Source organism: Vitis riparia, chromosome 6, assembly GCF_004353265.1.
Source record: "Vitis riparia cultivar Riparia Gloire de Montpellier isolate 1030 chromosome 6, EGFV_Vit.rip_1.0, whole genome shotgun sequence".
NCBI lineage: Eukaryota > Viridiplantae > Streptophyta > Magnoliopsida > Vitales > Vitaceae > Vitis > Vitis riparia.
Genome location: NC_048436.1, coordinates 4,677,462 through 4,702,700, shown reverse-complemented (window position 1 = coordinate 4,702,700; position 25,239 = coordinate 4,677,462). Strand labels below are relative to the sequence as shown.

The 25,239-nt window shown below is 35.1% G+C and overlaps 1 protein-coding gene across 1 annotated transcript; it reads right to left on the bottom strand.

The window, feature by feature from the left end:
* Positions 1–3,846: 3,846 nt before the first annotated feature.
* On the bottom strand, positions 3,847–23,996 carry LOC117916429 (DDT domain-containing protein PTM). Its single transcript, XM_034832436.1, has 9 exons — positions 22,396–23,996; positions 21,667–22,281; positions 19,545–20,718; positions 18,555–18,840; positions 18,327–18,451; positions 17,325–17,785; positions 14,723–14,751; positions 5,172–5,891; positions 3,847–5,017 (listed from the first exon to the last, which is right to left on the bottom strand). The coding sequence occupies exons 1-9, from the start codon at positions 23,805–23,807 to the stop codon at positions 4,185–4,187; spliced, it is 5,655 nt and encodes a 1,884-aa protein (XP_034688327.1). The 5' UTR covers positions 23,808–23,996; the 3' UTR covers positions 3,847–4,184.
* Between the last annotated feature and the right edge of the window lie 1,243 nt (positions 23,997–25,239).

Here is a 25,239-nt window from a genome sequence, read left to right as displayed (position 1 = left end):
AGACTGTTTATGGAGTTTCATAATAGTGCAATAATAAAACCAAAGCACCAATTCCATCTTTATAGCACCTGTGCCAAAAAGAAGTTAGACCAACAAAATTTCAAATGTCAAGCTTATTAATTAAGTCACAAGTCTGTATGAGATCATAGCTAAAGTTTTATTTAATCGTATCTGATGAGTCCTTCAGGAAACTATTCATGTCTTATAGGGATTTTTCATTGAATGGAGATATTTTAAATGTGGTACTGATAGGCAATAAAATGGTGGATGAAAAAAGACAATCAGGAAAGGAAGGAGTGGTTTTTAAGATCGATTTTGAAAAGGTCTATGATCATGTGACTGAGGTTTTCTAGATCATGCACTAGAAAGGAAAGGATTTAATCCAAGATGGAGATCTTGGATGAGGGGGGTTGCATTTCTTCAACAAATTTTGTAGTCTTAGTGGATGGAAGTGCTGGAGGATCATTCAAAGCAACCAAAGGTTCAAGGCAAGAAGATCATTTTTCCCCTTTCCTCTTCACCATGGCAGTTGATGCCTTAAGTAGGATATTGTTGAGAGTAAAGAAGTGATGCATCTTGGAAGGCTTCCAAGTAGGGCAGAGTTGAACTAGGGTGTCACACTTGCAGTTTGCTGGAAAGATTTGTATAACCTTAAGCTCACCTACTTGGGTCCCCCACTAGGGGAAAACTCAAGGCTAGTGATCGATAGAATTTCACATAGACTAGATGGATGGAAAAAAGCTTGTTTGTTCTTCACAGGGAGAATAGCTCTAATTTCTTCTTATTTGTCTCACATCCCTAGTCCCTACCTTTCTATATATAAGATCTCATTATCAATAGCGACTAGGATTAAGAACATGCAATGGGCTTTTCTTTGGTCAATGGTTGGGGAGGGAAAAAGATATCACCTTATTAGTTGGGATCAAGTGTGTAAGTCAAGAGATGGGAAGGGTTTGTAGGAGGTTCCATGTTCAAGTCCCAATGGGGACAAAAATTTACCTATTAAAAAAAAAAGCGTGAAAGCCAAAGAAGGAAGGAGGTTTTGGTTTTCAAAGGTTTCTTTAAGGAATAGAGCTCTCTTAAGGAAGTGGCTTTGGAGGTTTTCTAAGTAAAGTATTGTTCTTTAACATAAGGTCATATTGAGTGTCTATGGGACACATCCTAATGGTTAAGGATGCCAACATTTTAGTCAAGTGGTCGCATTATTGTCCTTGGAAAGCCATTGCATAGGTTTTCCAAGAATTTGCCTGTAACATCTGATATAAGGTAAGAAGATGGGGCAAAGATTCATTTTTGGGAAGATTGTTGGTGGGGAGATCAACTTCTTTGTTCTCAATTTCTAAATCTTTTCACAGTTGTCACAATTAGAAATTCTTTTATTTCATCTATTCGTAGAAACCTCACTAATCTAGAGATAGAAGATCTTGAAAAACTCATGTCATCTTTTGCTCGTGTGATCCTCTCACCATCCTTTCCAAATGTGAGAATTTGGTCATTATCTTCTCCAGACTTATTCACAATAAAATCTTTATTATCGACCTTGTCCAAGCAATCAACTTTAATTCTTTTCTCCATAACAAAATTTACAAGGAAATCTAAAGCTCCATCAAAGGCCAAGGCTTTTGCTTGGTTAATGGCCAACCAAAAGGTCAATACCAATGGCTTGCTTCAAGCAAGAAGACCTTTCAAAGTCCTTAGTTATGATCATTGCACCATGCGCATGGGCATTGGAAAATCGATTTATCATCTTTTATACTATCTGATAGTTTTGAGGCTTTGGCACAAGCTATTTCGATTAGACAGGCTAGACTGGATACCTCTTAGAAGTACAAGTGACATGATAACCATCTCCTTTAGATATTTGGAGAGTACTATAAGAGGCAAAATTTTATGGCAAATCACCTACCTTATGACGATCTAGATAGTGTGGCATAAAGAAATGCAAGAATTTTTAGGACGAGTGGAGGTCGTTAAAGATGATATAGGACCTAATTTATTTGTATTATTCCCTATGAGCCTCTACTACTAAGGCTTTCAAGGTACTCCCGTATGTGATTCTTCTTGATTGAAAAGGGTATGTAGATCAAAGGGTTAGGAGAGCAAAGGGAGGAGCATTGGGTGTGCCCCCTTTTTTGGCGTCTCTAAATACAAACTTTTGTCTATAAAAAAAAAAACAAAAATCCGGTTTCATACAGCCATTTTACACTTCTCAAAGTTGATTATGGGACTTCAACCTTTTTTCCCCTCAGAGCATGTGAGGATTGAGACAAGAGCACCCTCTTTCTCCCTACTTGTTCATTCTGGAGAAGGAAGTTTTGAGTAGATTTATTTCTAGGCAGATGTCGGGGGCTTCATTAGTGGGTTCAAGATTGAAGGAACAAAGGTGAATAGGCAGTGGAGGGTGGAGGTTTCTCACATTCTTTGTGCAAATGATTTTATTATTCTGTAAGACCTCAAGAGACAATTTGTTACACTTGAGCTGGGTGATGTTCTGAGGCAGTTTCAGGACTTGAATTAAGTAATTAACTTGGAGAAAAGTGAGCTCAATCCAATACGTGCAGTAGAAAATGTGGAGCAGTTGACATTTGATTATGGTTGTGGAGTTAGACACCTGCCTACCACTTATCTTGGATGTAGAGTAAGGACTTCTCATGGCTCACTGAAACTCCACGTCTCTCTACAATTCTCCTCTTACTCTAAAGATTTTGTACAAAGTGTGTAGGCTCAACATATAACAGATGCTGCTACCTCTATTTCTAAATCATTTTTCAGAAAGAAATAATTTACCAAAGAAAAGAACAAAAAGAGGGAAAAAGCATTCTTCCAAATACAAGAAGAGCAAAAGAAAAAAGGAGAACATTCAGGAAATAATAGTCTGATAAACTATAAAATATAATTTCATCCCAATTTACAAATATATTATTGGCTTGTACCCCTTTGAACAGGTCATAACTAAGAAGTATGAATCTGATAAAAAAAATAACTGCAAACTATGAAAGATGCTAGCAGGTACCAGCAACACTAAATGATTCACATGCCAAATCCCAAAATCAGATAAGTTGAATAATGCTGTTTATTTCAGATAAAAAAAGAATCAACATAAAGGAACAAAACATGTCAATGAATATGTTTGTCTCTGATAAAAAGGAATCAACATCAAGGAAGGAAACATTTAACAAGTAACAGATCATTCTACCATCGGATATCAAACGCAGGGTTGTGGAATGATAGGCTAAATAGATGTACAAAAGCAGCCTGAATTTAAACTTCACTGCTGACTTAACAATCTCCTGAGATTAAACTTAAATTCAGATTTATCAACCTTTGAAGCATATCAAACCACATTCAACATGTAAGAAAGCAGTCAATTATGAGCCCAACATGTAGAGGGGATGAACCACAAAAACGATGGAACATAAAAGCATCATATGACTACTGCATGATAAAAAAATTACATTGGTAATTAGAATCAGTGCACTAAAAAAGAATATATCTATCTTTTTCTTATAATAACTGAACAAAATTACATCTAATATGAACAGTTCTTATAAAAATGTTTCAGGCAAACAAGGGAGTATGAATCTTGTTATACCTTTGAATCAAGAAATTGAAGAGTCAGGGCCAAATGTAAAATTACCACTACTCACTTGGCTACAAAATAACATGTTACAGTAAGCCTTCAATACACCCATTGCAAGCTATTCCAAGCCTCTGAGATCCCTTGAAGAACAAAACTAATTTGAATAGTTTGAAAAAGCAAGCCATAGGATAAGCTGTCTGGGGCACACGAAGAACATTAGAAGACCTGGTCAAGAACCATATACCAAAAAACCCGCCTACCAGATATCCATCCCAAGAACAAACTGCTAACCATTTCTGAATCAAACATCAAAAATGAAACATAGGGAGCAATCTCCCACCTTAAAAAAACTCCAAAAAAAAAAAATAAATAAAGAAAGAAAAAGAAAAAGAGAGAGAAACAAAGAAGAGTGAAGCAGTTCTCTTGCTCTTGCCCATGTAAATCATTCCTCAAATGGGGACTTTATTTTTCAGTTTTAAATGAATATCCCAATATAGCTTTTTAATTCTGCCCAGAATCTCCACGACATTAGAATATTCACAAATGGTTCTAGCCTCTATGGTATTGGCAGCCTTGTTACATCAGTTGAAGGACAGATCAGAATCTAATCTAAACATTTTTTTTCTCCCATATCTAATAGTTCACCTGATGCCAGAATTGTCTGATGCAACTTAGATGAGTCAACAAGAGTTCCATCAACTGGCTCTTTTAGGATGACCGATGTCTTCAACAAACCATTGGTCGCTTCCTCATGCCTTGATGATCCCATTTCTGTGTCTGTCACATCCACATCAGCCTTGCAGGATAGGAGCTTCGCCTGAAAAAGTGAATCCCCCACTGCCTCATCTAGAATGATTGATTTCAACAAACAATTAGTTGCTTCCTCATGCCTTGATGATGCAACATCTGTGTCTGTCATATCAACAACAGCCTCACAGGATGGGGGTTCCACAGTAACATTTTCTTTTCCTAACTCAATGGTATTCTCTTCCAATGTAAGATTCTCTTCAGTTTTCATTGGTACACCAGCTTCAAAATCCTTATCATCTGAACTTTCAGTTGCATCTGTTTTCTGCATCTCAAAAGCGAGCAAGTGCCCGTTTTCACCTTCCAACTTAGGTTTCAAAATGGGCCCCTGATTTGAACCTGGAACTGCACCTACGTGCTCCTCCTTATGAATGGACTCATCAACCACAAATAAACCTGGAGAATCCTCATCTGACTGAGATTTTTGTCTGACATATACCTCACTTGGGGGCACCAAACAGTCAATCCCTACATCACTTTTCACCTCATCCAATTGTGCCTCATCGCGGCTCATTCCTTGCAAATGTGGGCATGCAGGGGGTGTCCTCTTACAGCATTCATGGCACCTAAAACCGATAAGATTACCAATAGTTTCCACATCAAGTCCAAAAGCATCTCCATGAAACCAATCTGCATCATGGACATAGATGGTTGAAAGAAACATTATAGTGAGTCTAGAGGCAGAAGAAATTTTGTCCTTCAATAACAATGTTAATAATGAGTATCAACTACCTAAATAAACAAAATAAGAAAAGAGGTTATCAGAAATACCAAAAACTAGTACCTCCACAGATTTCACAGTTAATGTAGTTTAGCATTGGTGTATGTCCTGCTTCAGCACAAAGATGACAGGTGGGTTTATCAATGACAACGTTCAAGTGTTCAGAAGGGACAAAAAGTCTTTCCCTCCTAAACTGCATCACTCGATCATCATTTGGCATTCTAGACAATAGGAGACCATTAAGCCAGTAAGAGTAACAAACCAGTGTCCTCCTCTTCTTCTTCTTCCAAGAGGTCTCTTTCTTTGGCTTCTTAGGTGTCCTCTTTTTGGATTTCATTGATTTAACCTGTTTACCTTTTTCCTGTTTGCCCTTTTCCTGTTTGCCTGTGTCCTGTTCTTCAAGATTTTTATTTTGCAGAGACACAAATTTAATTTTCCTTGCTGAACGCCGAAGAGGAACAACTGTGGAAACTTCTCTCTTGACAAGTGATCGTACAGGCCGTTTACCTGTGGAGGGTTTTCTACCCTTACATGAACGCACAGGCTGTTCCTTTGTGAAAATTTTTTTACCACTTTTTGATCCCAATAGCCTGCAATTTTTGTAGGCTTTTCCTTTTTTCTTATACAAATCTGTGGAGCCTTTTTTACCCTTTTGAGACTGGACATTCCCAATTTTTGCGTTGATCTTCATGGGCTTCCCATCCTGGCATTTATGACATGTATACGTACATTCAGCACTGATGGAACCAACAAATTTTCTGACATGCCTTTTATGGAAATAGCCTGAAATTATATTATGATAATCAGATATATAATCAACCAAAAACAGAAAAGCTTCAGGCAAAAAAACTGAAGCTATAGTTACAATGTATCACATTAAAAAGGTGACAAAAGAAGGATCATTTGTGGCTAACCGCACCAGTCATTAAGGCCATGACAATGAATATAACTAATACAGAAAAGTCAATGTGAAGATATTTATTTTTTTAATAGGCAAATAAAGTGACTTCATAAATAATCGCCAAAAGAAACAGCACACCAGAGTACACAGGACATATACAAGGGGTGCCATAAGGTATAGCAAAAAAGGAGAGAACATGAAAAACAGCTCCCTTCCTCGATGAGAACCCAACCAATCTATAAAATCAACATGAAGAAATTCTATCCATGCTAAAAAAACTGCAGAAGTCTTTTGTCAGTAGGATAAATAATAATACCAAAAGTTTTACAACATTAACAGGAAAAATGAAGACATAATAAACTGGACTGAATATTCTCCGAAGTTGGCAATATTGAAAGAGAGGAATCATGGAAATATGAGTTATTACTGTAGATCTATTTGACATGTAATCAAGATATCAAAATAGGATGAGCAATAAAAAGAACCATCTTTTTCAAGTGTATGTACAGGACTTGTTGGGATTGGGATTTGTTGTTAGGTTAAGGAATAAGAAAAGAACAAAAAAGTACAGATATTTTTTTTCATCCAATCACCACCTAGTGAGGCAGTAAAAGGAGGTGGTAAGACTAGCATTTTCCACAGTATAGTTTGAATATTTTGTGAATGAAAATTCAGTTGAAAATGTCCATGCAAATTGAAGTCTGCTTTTAAGAATATCTGGAAAAAAAATAGACTTTAGGAGATAGATTTTACTTTGTTGTCTTTTTCCGTTCTTAGAATTATAAAACAAGTCTATATAAAGGCATTTTCCCATCTCCCTCCTTTTCTCTTTGCATTTGATCAAGTCTTACCATCAATGAGCTTGGAAGGTGCTCAGAGACCTCCCTCTTGAAACTTCCCTTTATCTCTTCATTTCTCCATTATTTCTTATTATATCAAAGTCACACCAAATTTCTAATAGCAAACTTTAACACCCATTATGGGAAGAACTATCAATCTCAAATTTGAAATATCCATTCGTTTTTAACGAGTATTTGAATATCATGATCCAAATATTTACTTAAATCATCAATTGCAAATAGTAGAGATTTGATGATACAAGTAACGTTGTTAGGGTAGAAGTAACTTAAAAGGTAAGTATTCCAATTCCCAAGAATTTAGATAGCCTTGCAAATGACAAATTGGAAACAATATTTTTCCAATTCTACTTCAAAATCAAGGGCATTGGCGTTCTGCCATTAATTACAGTTATAGGCTTTTAAACAAATTCATTGCAATGAATCAATAATCACAAATGAGTAATCCTCCCAAAATGCATAAAATCTTATCAAAAATGGAGAAAAGTTAACTCTAGAAAAAGTGAAACACAACTGAAAGAGGCTATAGAATAATGTACAATCCAAAAAGCCATTCTACATAATTCAAGAAAAATTTGGCTCCTCATTTGACTATAGGATTCACCATATGATTAGGAGCATCCCAGATCTCCTGCAATATCAATAAATTTAACAAAACCATTCAAACTTTCATATACCGTTTTCCTTTTAGACGCCCATGTATCAACCATGGTAGAATCCTTATCCACCAAAAGATTGGAAAATGTAAGGGCCAGCCATCCCACAAAGCTGAGCCATTTGCCTCAATGATCAAACATTCACCATTAGGTCAAGAAAAGCTTTGCAATGTTGTACCACAATGATCTCAAAGCACCCCTCCAATTTCTAAATATCCTTGCTTACCCAAGAAACACTTAACAAAATTTAACTTTACACTACCCATTAGTAGCAATATCCACATGGGTTATGTCTCCTCAATAAATTCTTCAAACCGTAGATAAACTAGCAACAAAGATTCAAAGAAGTGCTTGCAAAGGCTTTGGTGGCAAAAACCCAAAGAAAAAAACAAAAACCGACCAAGATGCAAACCCCCTCCAAAATGGTCCATCCTTCCTTAAAGTCCTCGTATTCCTCTCCCGCTAAGTAATGCACATAAAATGAAACTAGTAATGCTCCACATAAATTCCCGATTTTAAGATGTGTCATTATAATTAGTCTTCATACTATGACTTCAATGTTGTGACAAAATCATATCAACTTTTGTTAAAGGGTAACATTTTCTTTTAAGATTCACTATAGCTAGCAACTGGACTTGTCTCTTTTTCTATATCGATTTTTTTTCCCTAGTTGTTCAATTCCTCACCAACCTAGATCCTAAAAACACCACTCATCCTACCATTGTTGTAAACCTTCACCAATTCAACTTCCAAGAAGGCTAGGATGAGGGTAAGACCAAATAGCTCCAATTCTTGCAATTAGGTTGCCACTTAAGCAAGCCTAAAGGGCTAGAATCATATAACTTCTTATGAGAGTGCTAGTTGGGTCATCAATTATTTGCAAACATAAAATTCATTTGACCCTTATCATTACAAAAATTTATGTTAAATAGACCCAAGTAGAAGTACCCAATAGTAGTGCATGTCCCAAATGTCAAATTTAATTATGAGATCTTCATACACAAGGACAAAGCTATAATAATCTAACTTCCCCTTCTTTTTTATTTATTTATTTATATTTTTTTTTTATAACCGAGGATCCTTCCATGGCCAAGCCCTTAGGACTCTCCATGGGGAACCAAACCTCGAGGTGTTGACTGCCCCGCAACAACTAGCATCGAGCAAATTCAGGGTATCATTAGTGGTAGGATTCAAACTTAGGACCATGTGCTACTCACTGAGACCACACTTCCCAGTGTTCACCCTGACCAACTAAGCTACCATAGCGGGTAATAATCTAATTTCTCTCCCATCCCATTTAGTCCCCTCAACCAAACTAAAGTATATGACTCAAATAGAATGCTCGATATGAGTACGATATTACTTACAATCAAATAGAAATTTGTTCTTCTTTTTCATTGTTGGAGATACCTATTGGATATATATCTAACCAATAGGCAATGCCAAACGCATGTCCCATACCAAAGGCCTAGTCATGTCATGTTATGCCCGACACGAGTACTTCATATACTTTGACACGTTCATGTAACATAGGGCAAGATTCCAATTTAATCATTGGTACAAAATAATCATATGAAACTAGGTAAAAAAACATCTCCTTTTAACGGCCTTCAAGATTGCAACATAGAAAAGGTAAATGCTTCGTCTCACCTATGGGGAATAATGTTGGAGCATTGTGCTATGACACTTCCATATCAAGTGTGAACAATCTAATATGATTAAAAACTTGGACTTCTAGGAAGAATTTTAACTTCATTCGAAATTTATTTATGAGATTCATATTTTTGGCTACTTTGCAAAGGAAAATCATATGAAAATTTCCAATTATGTTAAAGAGTTCAATTTTAGAAGGTTATCTAGTTGCTTTAGCATGATTTTGTGATCATGTGAAAGTATTACACTAGGAGCCCTTCAGTGATCTCATGACAAGAGAATGAGCCTATAAAAAGGGTCATACTATGCTTACAAGAACCTCAGTTTTAAAACCATTTTCAATCTGGTTTAGCATATGCCTAAACAGCAGCACCCATATGATCCTTTGAGGCTCCTATGAAGGGGTTTTTATAGAATCCATGATGAGCCACCATCAAAATTTAATTTGCTTTGATCTAGCAATAAGGCCCCTATTTTTGCTAGCAATTCCACTTCTTTATTTGCACATCTTAAAGACCACCCACTTAAGGGTGAACACCGTTAAGAAGGCAATAAGTTCAAGTTGTTTTGTGCACGATAGGTTCCATTAGTCTAATCTCTCTCCTTAGTTAGAGGACCCACTAAAAACCCACCATTTTAGTCTTAGGCCAATTACAATAGTAGTGGAGCACCCTTCCATCATCAACTTGCAATGCTTCCAAATGATCGCTTTTAGAGATCTTCCGCAAAGACATGAACCTTGGCTTTAAAAGCATTTGCAACCGGTTTACAGTTGTCCATATGATCAATGAGGACTCTCCTCCCCAAATTTGTGTTGAATTACCTAAAGATCATCCATCAAAATTTAGTTGATAGTATATTTTAATACTTCATTCATAGTTTTGAAAGGCACAATGACACCTAAAGCGCAAAGGTCTCCCAAGGCCTGGGCACAACATGCAACCCAAGGCTCATACCTTAGCAAAATGAGATGCAACCTAATTTGCATGAGAAATTTTGTAAATGTTTTTAATGCAATTTATAAAATATTGCAAATTTTGACATCAAACATTTCATAATACTCATATCACCATATATGTCCAAAATTCCAATTCAAACTTTAAAACAGCATCATCTTGAAAAAAAAAAAAAAAGGGCAACTATATAAAAATTTAAAAAAAAATTGAGACTCAATTCATCACTCGTAACTCAAAAGACACAAGACACAGATGAGACGACGAGATCTCTAGTGGTCTAGAATCCTACCTTAGAAATTTTGTGAAGTTTCTACAGCAATTTTATAAAATATTGCAAATCTTGACATTCAAAGATTTCACAGTACTCGTGTCATCATATATGATCCAAAATTCCAATCCTACCATTAAAATAAGATTATTAAAAAAACAAAAAAGGCAATTATATAAAATTGTTAAAAAAATTTAGACTTTATTCATCACCCCATTCATGGTTTTGAAAGGCTAAAAGAACATGTAAGGCACAAGGGGTCTTGTAAGGCCAAGGCAAAAGGTGCAACACATGGCTCAAACCTTAGAGAAGAGGTTTGAGCAACCTAACTTTGCACCTAATTTGGTTGAGAAACTTTATAATTGTTTCTAATCCAATTTTGGAATATTGCAACTTTTGACATTCAAATGTTCCTCAAACTCATATATCACTATATATAATCTAAAAATTCAACTCAAGCATTTAAAAAATAGCATCTAAGAAAAAAAGGAATTATGTAAAATTGTTAAAAAATTTCAAACTTTATAGTATATTATTTTTATTAAAGAGCATGATAGGCATTATGGGCCAAAATCTTACAAACTCAAGCTTTTAGAAAAACTAGTCGTCCAACCTGGTTCTAGAGCTTTATTTGTCAAAAGGTCATGTATTCGAGTCTCACCACATAATATTTATTTCCTCAATTTATTAAACCGACATGTAACCCAAAAGAGGATGATTGTTGTTATTTTCCTACAAGCCTATGTGTCTCTCCATGTGCAGGTATGGAGCCGCACTTGAGAGAAGGTGTGAAAGAACATGATATACATTATAAACCCAAATACTACAAGCTTAAGCTTTAAGAAAATTGGTTGTCCAACAATTTCAAACTTCTCAGCAACACTATAATAAATTGAAAGAAAAAAAGAAATTATACAAAGAACAAAAGAACAAATTGCTGAATAGTAGTAGTAGTAGTAGTAGTAGTAGTAGTAGTAGTAATAGTAGTTTTTTCAAATAAATAAATAAAACTAAAATAAAATAGTAATTTTTCAAATAGCTCATACAATGCTGGTCATGGGAATCAGGAGAACCTGAAGATATGCCCTTTAAGGAAATTGCAGGTGCTTCAAAGGTATGTGGCCATTTTCTTCTTTGTGCTCTTCATCTGCATGATCTTCATTACCCTCTTCTTGAAAGTAGAGGTGACATGGAGGTGACATCTTCAATAGAGAATCTCTTTTAATGTGGGCAATGATAGAAGGGTGAAGTTTTAAAAAGATATTTGATGTGGTGAATCATATCTTAAAGAATCTTTTCCTTTTTTATATTCCATATTCTTGTCAAAGGATGCTTGGGTGGCAAATGTATAAGACCAACAAGACGAATGAAGGCTTTGCAATCTCAACTTTTCAAGGAATTGGAATGATTGGGACTTGGAGAGGGTTGAGGAGTTTCTCTCAGGGCTCTAAGGAAAGGTGGTCAAAAGGAATGAAGAAGATGGGTTGGAATTGTTGGACGCTAAGCAAGGAAAATTTATAGTAAAATCCTTCTATTGTTTTTTTTTGGAGGGGGAAGGGGGGGCAGGGGCAGGAAAGAGTAGCTACTTTCCCTAAGAAGCTATTTAGAACCTAATGGTCCTAACCAAAGTTGGTTTCTTAGCATTGGAAGCTTCTTAAGGAAATGTTTTGACATTGAACCAGTTGCAAGAAGTGGTTGGTCTCTTGTGAATATTTTCTTTGTATGGAAGAGAAAGAGTTAGTAGACCACTCTTTCATCGCACCCGAGCTCAAGGATTGTGGAATTTGATTTCTTCTTGTTATGGGTGGCATGGGTGATGCCACATTCAGTAAAAGAAACTCTATTAGGGTGGCATGGTTCCTTCCTGGGTAAAATAACTAAAGAATGTTTGGAGGGTTATCCCGTCATGTGTTTTTTGAACATGATAGAAGGAGAGAAACCAGAGATCTTTTGAAGCAAAGAAATGCCTGATCAAACGCTAAAATTCTCTTTTATTTCTAATCTTTTGATATGAGTTAAGATGCACATAGACGGAGCCTACTTAATCTCCGTGAGAAGCAAGTTTCTATGTGTTGCCCTTTCTTTTTTGTAGCTTTCTTAGCTCCCTTTGTATATGCAGAGTAGCATAGCTTTGGTCCAGCCAAGTTTCATATCTTGACTTTTGTCACCTGCTCTCGAACACTTTTGACACTTGTTCCGATTTCCACGAACTTAATTACTTATGTACTTTGGTGTGCCTTCAGATAACGCTTTCAAAACATTTATTTTACCTATCCAAAAAAAATGGAGGTGGTTGTGTTTGGATTAAGATTTTTTCTTCCTCTAGAAAATTAGGCAAAATGTCGTTTTGTCTTCTATTTAATATATATATATATGGCAGTTGGACTTCATTTCATGTTCAACTTTAAGGTAAGAGTTGTTTTGCTTGTTTCCCAAAAAGAATTGGTGGAAAGAAATAAATAAATAAGCATTGCCTTCAACATGCCCCTGCCTAGCTAAAAAGGCGTGATCAAGCCAAATGTAGTCTAACATTGAGCAAGGCATCGTAGCTAGGCAATACCACAACAATCATCATGGTGTCAAATGTCTTAGCATACTCAAAGCATGCCTTTTGATCAAATTCAATTATAAAGCTCTTTGAGTCCCACCAGTTACACATTTAGGGAATTTTCAAATCTCTTCCTGAATTAATACTCAATTATCTAAGGCAGATCATTTCTTAGATCAAATAAATTTGATAAAATGTTTTCATACTCAAATCATTACCCAACTATTAAGTTAAGAATTACAATCTCATTCCTTAGTCCATAATCCCATTTCTTGCCACCAACTTCCCCTATAAACCAGGATTTCCTCATAGTTAGCTTTCATGGAAACTCAAAAGTGCACTAAGATTATTCATCAAATGACCCACATCCTAAAGCATTCTTATCTTCAAGATCAATGCTATCTCCATTCCACATTGTAGGCTTGGTTTTAACGACCAAAATTGTCCCTGGATTCAAGACCTTTTGAAGTCAAGACTTGATCTTCAAGCCAATACCTATTCAAAGTGTCTCTAGAATCAAGATTCTTATTCCACAAACATTTAAGCAAACCAAAACAATTCTACCTAATCAATTTAGAGTCCACCACAATGGAAGTCAAACTTGGGAGTAGAATCAAGTAAGGGAAAATGTTGAATTCTGTTCATTAGCAAAGAGGAACCTATTCAACCATATACAAATTGAATGCTCACAAGTAGTTAAAAATTATGATGCATGATAGAACACATACTAAATGATAATTTTGCAATGCAATAAATCTTTTAGCACTAATATGTATCACACTTTAGACCAATCTCACATTACATGACATGAGGTATTAAAGACAAAATATGCACAAGCACACTTGATGACTACTAGTAGTTATAAAGAAAATTAATATTAGCTTTTTCCCCTTAAAAGGAACATTATCCTATTATTTCAAATCCATGTTATTGTTAAAACAAAATTTAAATAACTAATCTTTTTTTTATCAGATAATTTAAACAATCAATCTTCTCTAGGTGGCACTTAGAATCTAAAGCAATGTTGAACTTTCTCCCTTTTTCAAAAAAAATCACGGTAATTATCTTTATAAATCTCCAAATCATATGTCCATTTTCTTCACATGCTTAAGTTCGAAGGCAAGTAATTTGACAGTTTTTTTACAAGGTTTGAAGACCTCTTTCAGGTTTCTACAGCCATTGTTCATGCAAGCACCATATGTATATCTGTACATGCTCAATGGTTTCTTTTTGATGCATTGATTTGGGAAATGATTGGAACTTGTGATATATTGACAATTAGTAGTATACTAGTGGAAACTTGAAAGGATAGCTAAAAGTATTTAAGGTTTACAATTGTTGATTTTTTGATAAATTAATGTAATGAAAGCCATATTCTAGTAAACATATTTCATCTACCACTCAATCTTTAATGTCTGCATATGATGATATCAATGAATTCATATCTTTGCCTCTTTAAGCAATAGCATGATTTATAAGATTGGTTAAATATCAGCTCTTAACACATACATACTTTCACATCTCTATCCCAAAAAATTACTGTTCTTGCAATGCAAGATATGATATGCAATATGAAAGAGAGAAAAATCATTAACAAATTCACAATTCACCATGGAAGTAAACAAATATGTCACGGGAAAAAAAAAACACACTTAAGTGCCCAGGAATTGTTCTGCACAAAATCGGTGTACCAGGCATTATAACTAGTGTCACTTCAAAACCATAAATGAAGTAGCAAGGCACAAATAAGTAAGGTTTATTGAAAATCAAATTACCTTTGCAGTACTGGCAGCTTACAGCTTCCCTGCCAATGAGGAGAGAAGAAATCAAATCAATGAGATAACAATCAAAAAGGCAAGAACAATGTAATAATTTATCATTTCAAAATACAACAATAACCCCCCAGAAAGTTAAGGCAATACTCAAATCATGCAGTTCAGTCCTTAACCCTTCATCACTCTGTAATATTGTTTTGAATTTCTATTATTTTTGGCTGTCAACTAATTATAACAGATCAATATTAATTACTGCCCTTACTTCTTAATTCCCTGTCACATAATTACCGTACACCATTTCAACCAGCCTGGGAACTTGTGAAGTTATCAAAACAGACTTATAATTAAAGAAAAAAAGGTTTTCTGTGATGAAAAAAACTTCTCAGAGCATTCAGGAGAACAGGGGCAATTTATTTTTAGTGCTTTAAACTAGATTCAAAAATGGACATCTTGGTGAGGGCTAGGATCCTCAAGGTGGAAACCAACTCATCATGATTATTTCCAGTGCATCCATCTAAGGAGAGCAGAAGCCCTTGGAGGTATGATCCTGGGATGGATAGGATTTATTGACTTGTCAAAGGGATGAGTTCCCTACTTCACATGGATGTCTAGATAGGCTAATAAGGAGGTAGACAATCTAGCTAATTAGCTAAGAGGTAAGCTTCCCCCTATCTTGACTTTAGATGTGATTTTCTTCTCACTTAATACTCCTGAGACTGAGATGGATTCTTAGTAAGGTCTACTTTCATTAGATTTTCCTCAGTAAGAAAGGCTCATACTCTTTTTCGTTTTCCCTTTCTCTTTATCTTTGCTCCTGTAAGAAGGATCCTACATTGATCTTATATTTCTTTATTTCATTCTTATACAGTTTTATGTCTCCTATAAAAAAATATATATATTTAATCCTTTTTAAAATTTCTAGATTATACTAATGAAATATATTTTCTGAAACTTCAAATAAGACTCTTCAATTTCTTTTATGATACTCAGTCCCTGCCTTCATGGACCAATGCCAAATTCATTGCTCTAAACCTTTATTATATTTTTACCCTTAAAAAAATAATTCTACTTTTATAGGTGACTTCCTGATGCAGCATGTCAAAAAATCCAGCATTATTGACATTTTTTCTTTTTGGTATAATGAGATGAGAGATCAAAGAGGACAAATGAAATGATAGAAAAGAAAAATAGATCCTTGGCAATCACACCAAGGTTTTTCAGCCATCACACCTAGGGTTTCTTAAGCAATCACACTTGGGGAAGGCAATCACATCTTAAGAAGCTAGATAGCTCTTAAATTGTTGAATCTTAATAAATTCTATTTGTTAAAATCAAAAGACTGCATAGGTTACATACTCATGAAACTCTTTTTCCTAATAAAACTAAGACTTTATTTCCTAGTAAGAATAATATTTCTTTTGCTAATCAAGAAAGAAACTCAAAATATATATAAATTTGACTATCACTGGCATACTCCGTGTATACTCTTTAGCCTCTTTGGCTTTTAATGAATTTTTCCTTTACCTATCAAAAAATATATATATAAATTTGACTAAAAGATTACCTACTAAACCAATTCTAATAAAATAAAATAAAAAATAGATTCCAACTAAAATTATGAAATATTGTAATTATTAAGACTATTTTTTCAGAATATTTTTCCTTTTCTTTCAAAAGTCTTCATAGGTCACTTTCCCTATTGCTCCCCATCACTTCTTTCTGGCAAGGAATAGAACATAAGAACTCCTCATCCGACCCAAATCCAAAAATTATTCTATCATCCACTAGTTACTAAATACCAATCTAAATTTGAAACCATGAATTCATGAATGAACTATATTTAGTTATTTAACAAAAAATATAATATTTAATTTATTTCCCCTTTCATTACAAGCATAGGTCCATAGATTTGGAACAAACTACTATACAATCTTGCATTTATTTATTTATTTATTTTATCATTAACAAGAATGCATTAGAAACGGATAAAACAAAAACGTGAAAAGGATGAGGAATCCTCCCTAGGTTTGCAAAAGCTAAACAAAGAAAGAAAGATTCACTTACTCTAGTATACTAATAAGACCGATACACCTATGTAGAACCATAAAAGAAAAATCAATACAAAAACCTCTCAATCAAATGAGGTTTTACACATCTTAACATCCATGAAGAATACCAACATCTCAATCAAATAGGATGAGAATAAATTTCTGCCTCCACACCAACCCTTATGACCTACACACCGAATGTCATCAGATACCATCCTGAATTTTTCATAAATGTGTATCTTTGTAATTATAATGATTTTCCACCATAACATCATGAGAGCTCATCAAAGCACATTTACTACATTATTATAGTATCTTCAATTTTCCATATCATTTATCTCTTTACTTTTTATTATTCTTCCATATCATATGCCATTGGAAATATTAATATCTCCATCCTCAACATAAGATTTAATTAATTTCAAAAATTAGTATTTTGCATGTTTGGTGAATTTGTAGTCAAGGCAAATAGTCATAGCTGATATCATTTCACTAAAGAGCAATTAAGACATGTCAGAAAATAGTTTCTAGTGATAAAACAACTATTGCATTACCTGGTCAGGACATCTTTCTTACAGTGTCCACATTGATAATTCTCAAATCTTTCGGCCTTCAAGAAAAGGTACGAAAAACCCTTGTCCTTGGAGGGCTTCTTCATTTCTCTACCACCCTCATGTAGTTTTCCGGAATTAATATTACTGGATTTGCGAGCAATTCTCTTCTCTTCAAAGGCTTTCAAGAGATGCAAGGGAACATGAGATTCATCCAGCCAGTATTTCTTCCTTTCACTAGAGGACTCTTCAAGAATAGACCCATGCTTAACGACCACATCAGGGATGATTTTTCTCTTGCCAAAATCAAGTAGATACTTTGATATTGTTCCTTCTATGCACTTTCTGCGGATTATAACCTTCCTGAATGGCCTGATAGATTTTCTAGCTTCCTTGTCCAACTTAAAGAGAGGATGCGTGTTTTCAATGTCATCCCACCTAATGTTCAAATCAAGCTCTCTAACCTGCAAACATGACATCAAGTAATGGACCAAGGATTTAAGATGTGATACATTCATGAACATGAACTACAAACAGATCTTTCTAATCTCTAAGGCAAGTAACTACTCAGGTTGGGCCAATCATAGAACATTGGAATACAGCCTGAATTTGGGCTTTTAAGAGCCAGTTCTGCTAAGAACAGAAAGAGATTCAGCTGCTTTGGTATAACCCTAATAATTTGAAATTAGTCTTAGCCAGAAAGTCAAGAAGGCATCGCAATAAATGGGTAGTTATATGTCAAATCTAGTTGTAGAATCATGCCATAAATGCTACAGTAAAATACATTATAACATAAACAAAACATACAAAACCATTCAGGAAAGGAGGTAGTAATAGGCAAGCATGAGACAGATCTGGTTGGGTTTGTCTATTCAAAGCATTCAGCCCACTAACGTTTACCAAGTTACATTTCAAACTACTCAAGCCGATAGGGCTGGATGAGCAAGGAAGGCTTCTTGCCACAGCTAAACACAATAGAAAGATTCAAATAACAGGTAATGATACCAGCAAAGCAAGCTGCTCTACACTTGTTGAGGTCTCAACAGCAGATCGCCAGACAACATACTTGTTTCTTTTTGCAAATTCTGAACTTTCAGGATATAATATGCCCGGTATCTTTGTACATCCAGCTGCAGAATTTTAAACTTCAAACAAATTCAGAATGATTATTCAGTTTACTAAAACAGTAAACACAAACACTCTAAGCTACATAGAAGAAGAAAATTTGCAGACCTTGTCGAGCAGCCTTGGAAGCCAAAGAGCGAGGCAAAACCTTCCAATTGAACAACTTACGTGAAAGCCTACCACCCCTCCACCAAAATAAACTCAATCCTGTGGCTGCATTTGATGAAGGTTTGGAGACAAAACCAGAACACCTAGTCCGTTTTTTCCCAACCCCAAGCTTTGAAGATGCACGAGAACTTATCACAATGTGAGAAGCTGAACCCATTGTAATAAAAGAATCCATCTGTTTCAACCAATCAGCAGAGAGTGCAAGGCGACGCAAATTTGACTCTAACTGTCAAATGTCCATTAACAACAAAAATTAATGCCAACAATAGCAGAGAACCAAAATGCAAATAACTACTTTAAGGACAATTATAGAAGGTAACTTGAACCGTTCTAGATCAAGGACTTCCTTAGCAAATTCAAATAGTAGAGAATGTGAGCCCAGATAAATATTTGGAGGTAATAGGTGGTTTTGGTGGCAACTTTGGTCATTCCAAACCAAGACCGACCAAGTGATCCAACCTAAAAACAGGTTGGTTTGAAGGGGTTTTTCACAGGCTGGCTTCCAATGGATTGACAAAGTGAGAACCAAGTTTCGATCAGGTGTCATTATAACTGAAACAAAGGGTCATGTAATGCAAGAAGAAACTGATAAATGGATGTGTATGTGCCATGGTGTTACCCATTTCTCAGCCTTATATATTAACAAATATCCATTTTCAGAAAACCAAATCTAAGCATATCAGTACTTCAAACTGACACCCAAATTGAAATTAGAAAATTCATATTGGATGGAGAAGTTCAGTACTGAGTCAACTTGGAGTTAACTGAAAGAATTAGTTAAGCTCAAACTGGGTAAAGTATCAGAGTGTTGTACTAAACCACCAGTTCAATTTAGAGTTTCCTGCAGAATTGACCAAATCCCTATTTGCAACCAAAAATTATAAAGTCACAATCTTAATTCAATACTAGAAAATGAAGGAAAACTCTTACTGTGAGCAGCAGATGTTTTACTGATGCAACATCAGATGCCTTGAGAGCATTTTTACACCAAAGTTTAGCATGATGTGGATTCATCCATGGACCCATGAGAAGCCCACGCAGGCGAACTTCAATAGAGAGGATGTAATTTATGACATCAACAAGATGGCCTTTCCTATTCTTCTTTGATTGGAGGCCAACCACCTCACTTTTAGAACCTTCCTGAACAGGCACCATAAAATTCGTTTTAAACAAGCAATTCTTGTCACCAGTGGAATCTTTGCAAGAGAAGCACCACCCACAATTTTCTTTCTCAGCATCCATGTTTAGATTCTGAGCATTTGGCCAACAAAACTTCGTAAAATTCTTTGAAATGGCTTTTATCTGTGCTGAAATTATTTCCTCAGCTGATGTCGTGGAGTGTTCTTTGCTCTTGTCGGATGACTTATGCATTAACTCTTCTGCAACTGATGAGGCTGTTTGAGCAAAACTGTAATAGTTTGTGTAATCAATTCCACATTGTACCTGTGATACATCCTCTTTTCTCGTGTGTATGGGAGATGAAGTATGGCCATCGACTGCAGATTCTATCTTTTTTTCTTGTTCAACATCAATGCTAGTAGATATAGAACAGTTCCCAACAGGTGAGGTTTTTTCAGGACTCTCAGCTTGATTTGAGATTCGAGCAGATATATTTAAACAGTCTGACCCATGATTCTGGAAATTCTGAATGCCTGTGCTCGATTGTATAATTTCTGCTGATTGTTCAGAACTTGCAATAGGATTTTCTATCTCCATAGAACTGTTCACAATCGTTGAATTCAACAAGGTAATAGACTTTGAAACCCCACAGCTGAGAGAAACTTCAGCAACAGATTTCTCTCCTGGCTTTCTTTCATCAGTGCTCTCCTCCTTAACCGCACAGGTTTCAGGTGTCAAAGGTAGCGGGGTCATACAAATGGCAGTGGTTTGTGCTTTCCTAACCATATCTGACAATATAGCACGGTTCTCAGAGTCCAAACTGCTAGTTGCTCCATTTAAATTAACAGAGGATCCCCAGTGCTTGCAGATTGCAGTTATTATTTCACCGTAATGAATCTCTGAAGACTTCAGCACTTCAATAACATCATTCAATTCATTTCTGGAGTAATGATGGAATGAGGATTCAGTGTCACATGAATCTGACCTGAGAATTCAGCAGAACATGACATCCAAGACATCTAAATCAATCGCATGCTTTTTATGTTAAAAAGAAACCGATGACAAGAAACAATGTAATCAATAAAGCACATGGTTACTGGCGAGAAATAGAAGTAAGGAGTAGAAGAAAATGCTTTTAGTAGTGATTTTAGTAATAAAAAGAGTATGAGATAGAGAAAAAAAAATAGTGAACTTATATTTAGCAGTTGTCATGTGGTAATTATTTTCCTTTATTGAATGCTACACAGAGAAGTGACTGAACATATGGTGGTGATTTTACTTGTGACAAATAGGAAGTAAGGAGTAGAAGAAAATGCTTATAGTAGTGATTTTAGTAATAAAAAGAGTATGAGATAGAAAAAAAATAGTGAATTTATATTTAGTAGTTGTCATGTGGTTATTATTTTCCTTTATTGAATGCTGCATGGAGAAGTGACTGAACATATGCAACTCACTTGTAAACCTAAAACCTATATTTTAGACCCAACCCAATTCTGCAGAGCTACACTGAAATTTCTTGCCCTACCAACTCAAAAGTATATCCCACAGTATACCCAGCCTTTTCAGTGAATGCTTTCCAGATAACAAATCAAGGAACTTTATCTTTGATAAAATAATATAGTGAAAGAGCTCTCCACAGAAAATTTCGACTTTAAGCACTTCTCCTGGGCTAAAAGTTGGAACTGTTCTGAGCCCAAGCAAGCCTGAGACACACGTATAACAATGATGATGATGATGATAATAATAATGATAATAATAATGATAATAGAAAAACAACAACAATAATAATAACCACCATCATCATCATCATCACCATCACCATCATCCTTTTGAGACCAAGCAGGCTAGAAATAACCAACACACATTTTTTAGCCAATATATAGTAGAAGTTGTAATGAACAGCAGATAAAGTCTATATAAAGAACAAACTTACACCAATAAGTAACCATAGCTGCTAAAATACAGACGACCATGAGGATCAACTCCCAACAGCTCTGCTCCTCGAAGTGATTTTCGCTGCTTCATCCAGGGCTTATCCTTGTCAATCGCACACTCAGGGCAATACCAGTCACCGTCTGGCAAAAGATCACTAGCAACACCTACACATCTTGAATGATATGCAGCAGGACATCCATCACAGCATATTAAGTTTCCATCCATCTTGCAGAGGCAGCATTCATCACTATTCCAGTCATTGATTTCATCAACAACCTCCTCAGCCAAGCAAGAACCACCTGAAACATCCATCATAGCCCTCCTTTTCTTGCATATCTCAATGTTAACATTCCGATTGAATTCCATATCAGGCTCAGCTGCCAATGATCTTCTACTGAGCTCTGATCTTAGCGCCTCCACTTCAATCACATCATCACACAGACATCGAAGTATCTCAACCTTTACAGCCACAGGTCGTTTGCAGTAGTCATTGTCAAATAGCTTCAAACAACTAAAATCAAAACCAGGTTTCAAACCTGAACCATGAATCAGTAGGTATTCAGCCATGAAAACAGGCCATGTAACTGAATCCAGCAAACCCCAATTAAGACACCTGCACTCAACATCAAAGATCATAAAAATATTGAGTACCAAGGGAAAGAATCTTCAAATAACGAAATGGTTCAACCTTGCAGGAATGTCATGAAAAAGAAAAAAAAAAGAGTACCTCAAACAACTGGAAGCAGATTGGGAACCTTCATCTGATAGAAATTCCAAATGCTTTCTCAAAGTTTGCAATAGAGAAACATGGACAGAATCGAACAAAGGGTTAGAAAAATTGCATCTCAATGCTTCCACAAAATCTTCCAACTCAAAGGGACTTAAATATAATAATGTACTAAATGACCTTAAAAAGGCATAAACAGAGAAAAAGTCAAATATGGGAATTCCATCCAAATTCAAGTTCTGTGATGAAGGGGGCAATTGCAGCTTTGGGGGAAGACCAATGCAATCTTCAATTCCTGCATGACCAGAGATAATAGGCTTCCCCTCTGATACTAGACTAACAGCTGCAGATGGGGATCCATCACTGACTGCAAATGGTACCATTGTGCTTGAAACATTACCTTTCTGGGCAGACCCTCTTCGAGTACTTCTTCTCAACACTGTTTCTGTCCCAGATGTCAAATTATTTAATAGTTTTCTTCTCTTTCTACCTCTTTTTCCTTCGTTATATGGGCTTACCAAGTTTCCCTGACATCCACTGATTACCGCAATGCCATCTCCAGAGAGACCCTCCAATTGAACTTCAGAAAATGCACTATGATTTACACAGTTAGAAGCATTTTCCATCCAAAGTGCCATTGAAATACCATCTTCCCTTGGAACTCCAACCTGCCACAAACCAGAATCTGCCAACACAAACTCTCTGGAATCATTGACACCCTTCGCTGAGACACCTCCCTCCAAAGTCCCATTTGCACCACCCCCACCACCACCATCTACATGAATTTCTGTCAACTGTCCTCCACATTCAACATCTGCGTCCTTCATTTCATCGTCTAACCCCAAATTCAAATCAAAAGAACATCCCTTCTTCCGGGTTTCCACAACAGCACAACCCAACTCAATCGCCTTTGAGCTTTCATCAAAATCACCATTCACATTCAAATTCAAATCAATATAATTACTCCTCGTCACATTTTCCTCACAATCAACACTCAAACTGCACCCATTATTAAAATTAAACCCATCATTCAAATCAAAGCCACCATTCACCCCAAATTTTCCCACACCTTCCCCAGAATTCCCTAGGGTTTCCGAAAACCCACCATTCAAATTATCCAAATGTCCAGAAGTGTTACCTGAATTCTCCAGATTTTCGTGCTTAATCTCCACTCTCCGCCGCTTCTTGGGCTTGCGACCAACCCGAGGCTTCTGGGTCAACTCGACCAGACCAGGATCAGCCACCTCACCCTCCAACAGCAAAGCAAGTTCAGACCATTCCAGCTCCTCAGAATCGCCATCTTCGTACAGTATTTCGAAGAAACCAGATTCTGGGTCATAGGATTTGACGAGTCCCGAGAAAATCCCAAACCCATGAAACTCCTTCTTCACTGGTCTTCCCACAAACTCCATTTCTAAGAAGTTAAAGAAGAAGAAGAAGAAGAAGAAAGTTAGGGTTATTGCAGAGGATATCTGGGCATAAACCCTTGAGATTTTCTTCCTTCCTCCTCTCTCTCTCTCTCTCTCTCTGAAAATGATGCTACTGCCTTATACACAAAAAGCGTCGAGAGAAAGAGAGAGGCGCAAGATAGCAAAATATCTGAAACACTTTCTCTCTCTATATATGCATTTAAAGTGTCTAGAGAGAGAAAGGTTGGTGAGATAGATATAGAAAAAGGGCTAGAAAGAGAAAATTGCCATGTTTGGAAATTGTGTATTTAATATTATACCATTTAAACCAATTTTTTCAATTCAAAAAAAAAAAAAAAAAAAAAAACTCCCTCCAAGGATTTTCTTTTTTCTTTTAGAGAAATTCAAAAATTAAAATTTAACAATGTATAATATTTTAAACAATAAATAAATAAAACCTTCCTCTTTACAAAAATTATTTAAAAAAATTATATTTATAATATTATGCTGACATGGAATATAATTTCTTACAAAATAAAATAAAAATTTATTCAAAAATAATAATTATTTCACGCAAAGAAGAATAGCAAATCTTTGTGATTTTACAAATATTTATTATCTTTTAAAATAGGGTAAATTTCATTGAACCCCGAGGTTTAGTGTAATTAGCATCCCTAAAAAATTATTTTGTTTATAAAATTTTTTTTAAAAGATATTTCAAATAATAATGTTTTAGATATGAGTATTTAATAATTCTCTGAAAATTTGTAAGTGTGCTAATTAATAAAATTTAAAACTTAACAAGATTTAGGGTTTGCTAAGAATTGTTTTTTAAAACAGTCTTATGTTGTTCAAAACAAAAAAAAATATAGAAAACATATTTGACAATTAAAAACGGTTATCTTTAAAGCATATAGAATTATTAAAAATAAAACATTATAAATAAAAAATATTTTTAAAAAAACATTAAAAATATGTTAAAAACATTTTAGGTTTGCAAACAAACATTTGTTTCACAAAAATTATAGAATAAATTTCAAAACTTGTTCTTAAAATCTATTTTTCATAACTGTTTTTAAAAATAATTACCTTAGTATATTTATACTAAACTTAACAGAGATTTTAATAAAATTAACCCTTTAGAATATTCCTATTTAAGAAAAAAATTTAGAACTATAAAATAATAAATAAATATTTAAAAATAAATAAATAAAACTTAACTCATACCCACATTTATAGAAATAATAATAAATTTGTAGGAAGAATCATAAATGTTGTTTTTATGAGGCAAAAAAATATTATAGTGAATTTATATTTTTTTAATTAATATTTCTATCTATAAAAAATTTAGAACATTAACAAAATTAAAAATTAAATAATTTTCTTCAAAATGTGGAAAGGTCAATCTTATAAAAAAAAAAAGGAAAAAAGAAAA

What these genes read in the sequence shown, in the direction of transcription:
- LOC117916429 (XM_034832436.1), bottom strand. Translation starts at nt 23,807, where the DNA reads ATGGAGTTTGTGGGAAGACCAGTGAAGAAGGAGTTTCATGGGTTTGGG. An exon ending in TTCCAAGGCTGCTCGACAAG is followed by an intron (nt 18,452 to 18,554) that starts GTCTGCAAATTT and finishes AAAATTCTGCAG; the next exon opens with CTGGATGTACAAAGATACCG. An exon ending in AAGAAAGATGTCCTGACCAG is followed by an intron (nt 14,752 to 17,324) that starts GTAATGCAATAG and finishes CCTCATTGGCAG; the next exon opens with GGAAGCTGTAAGCTGCCAGT.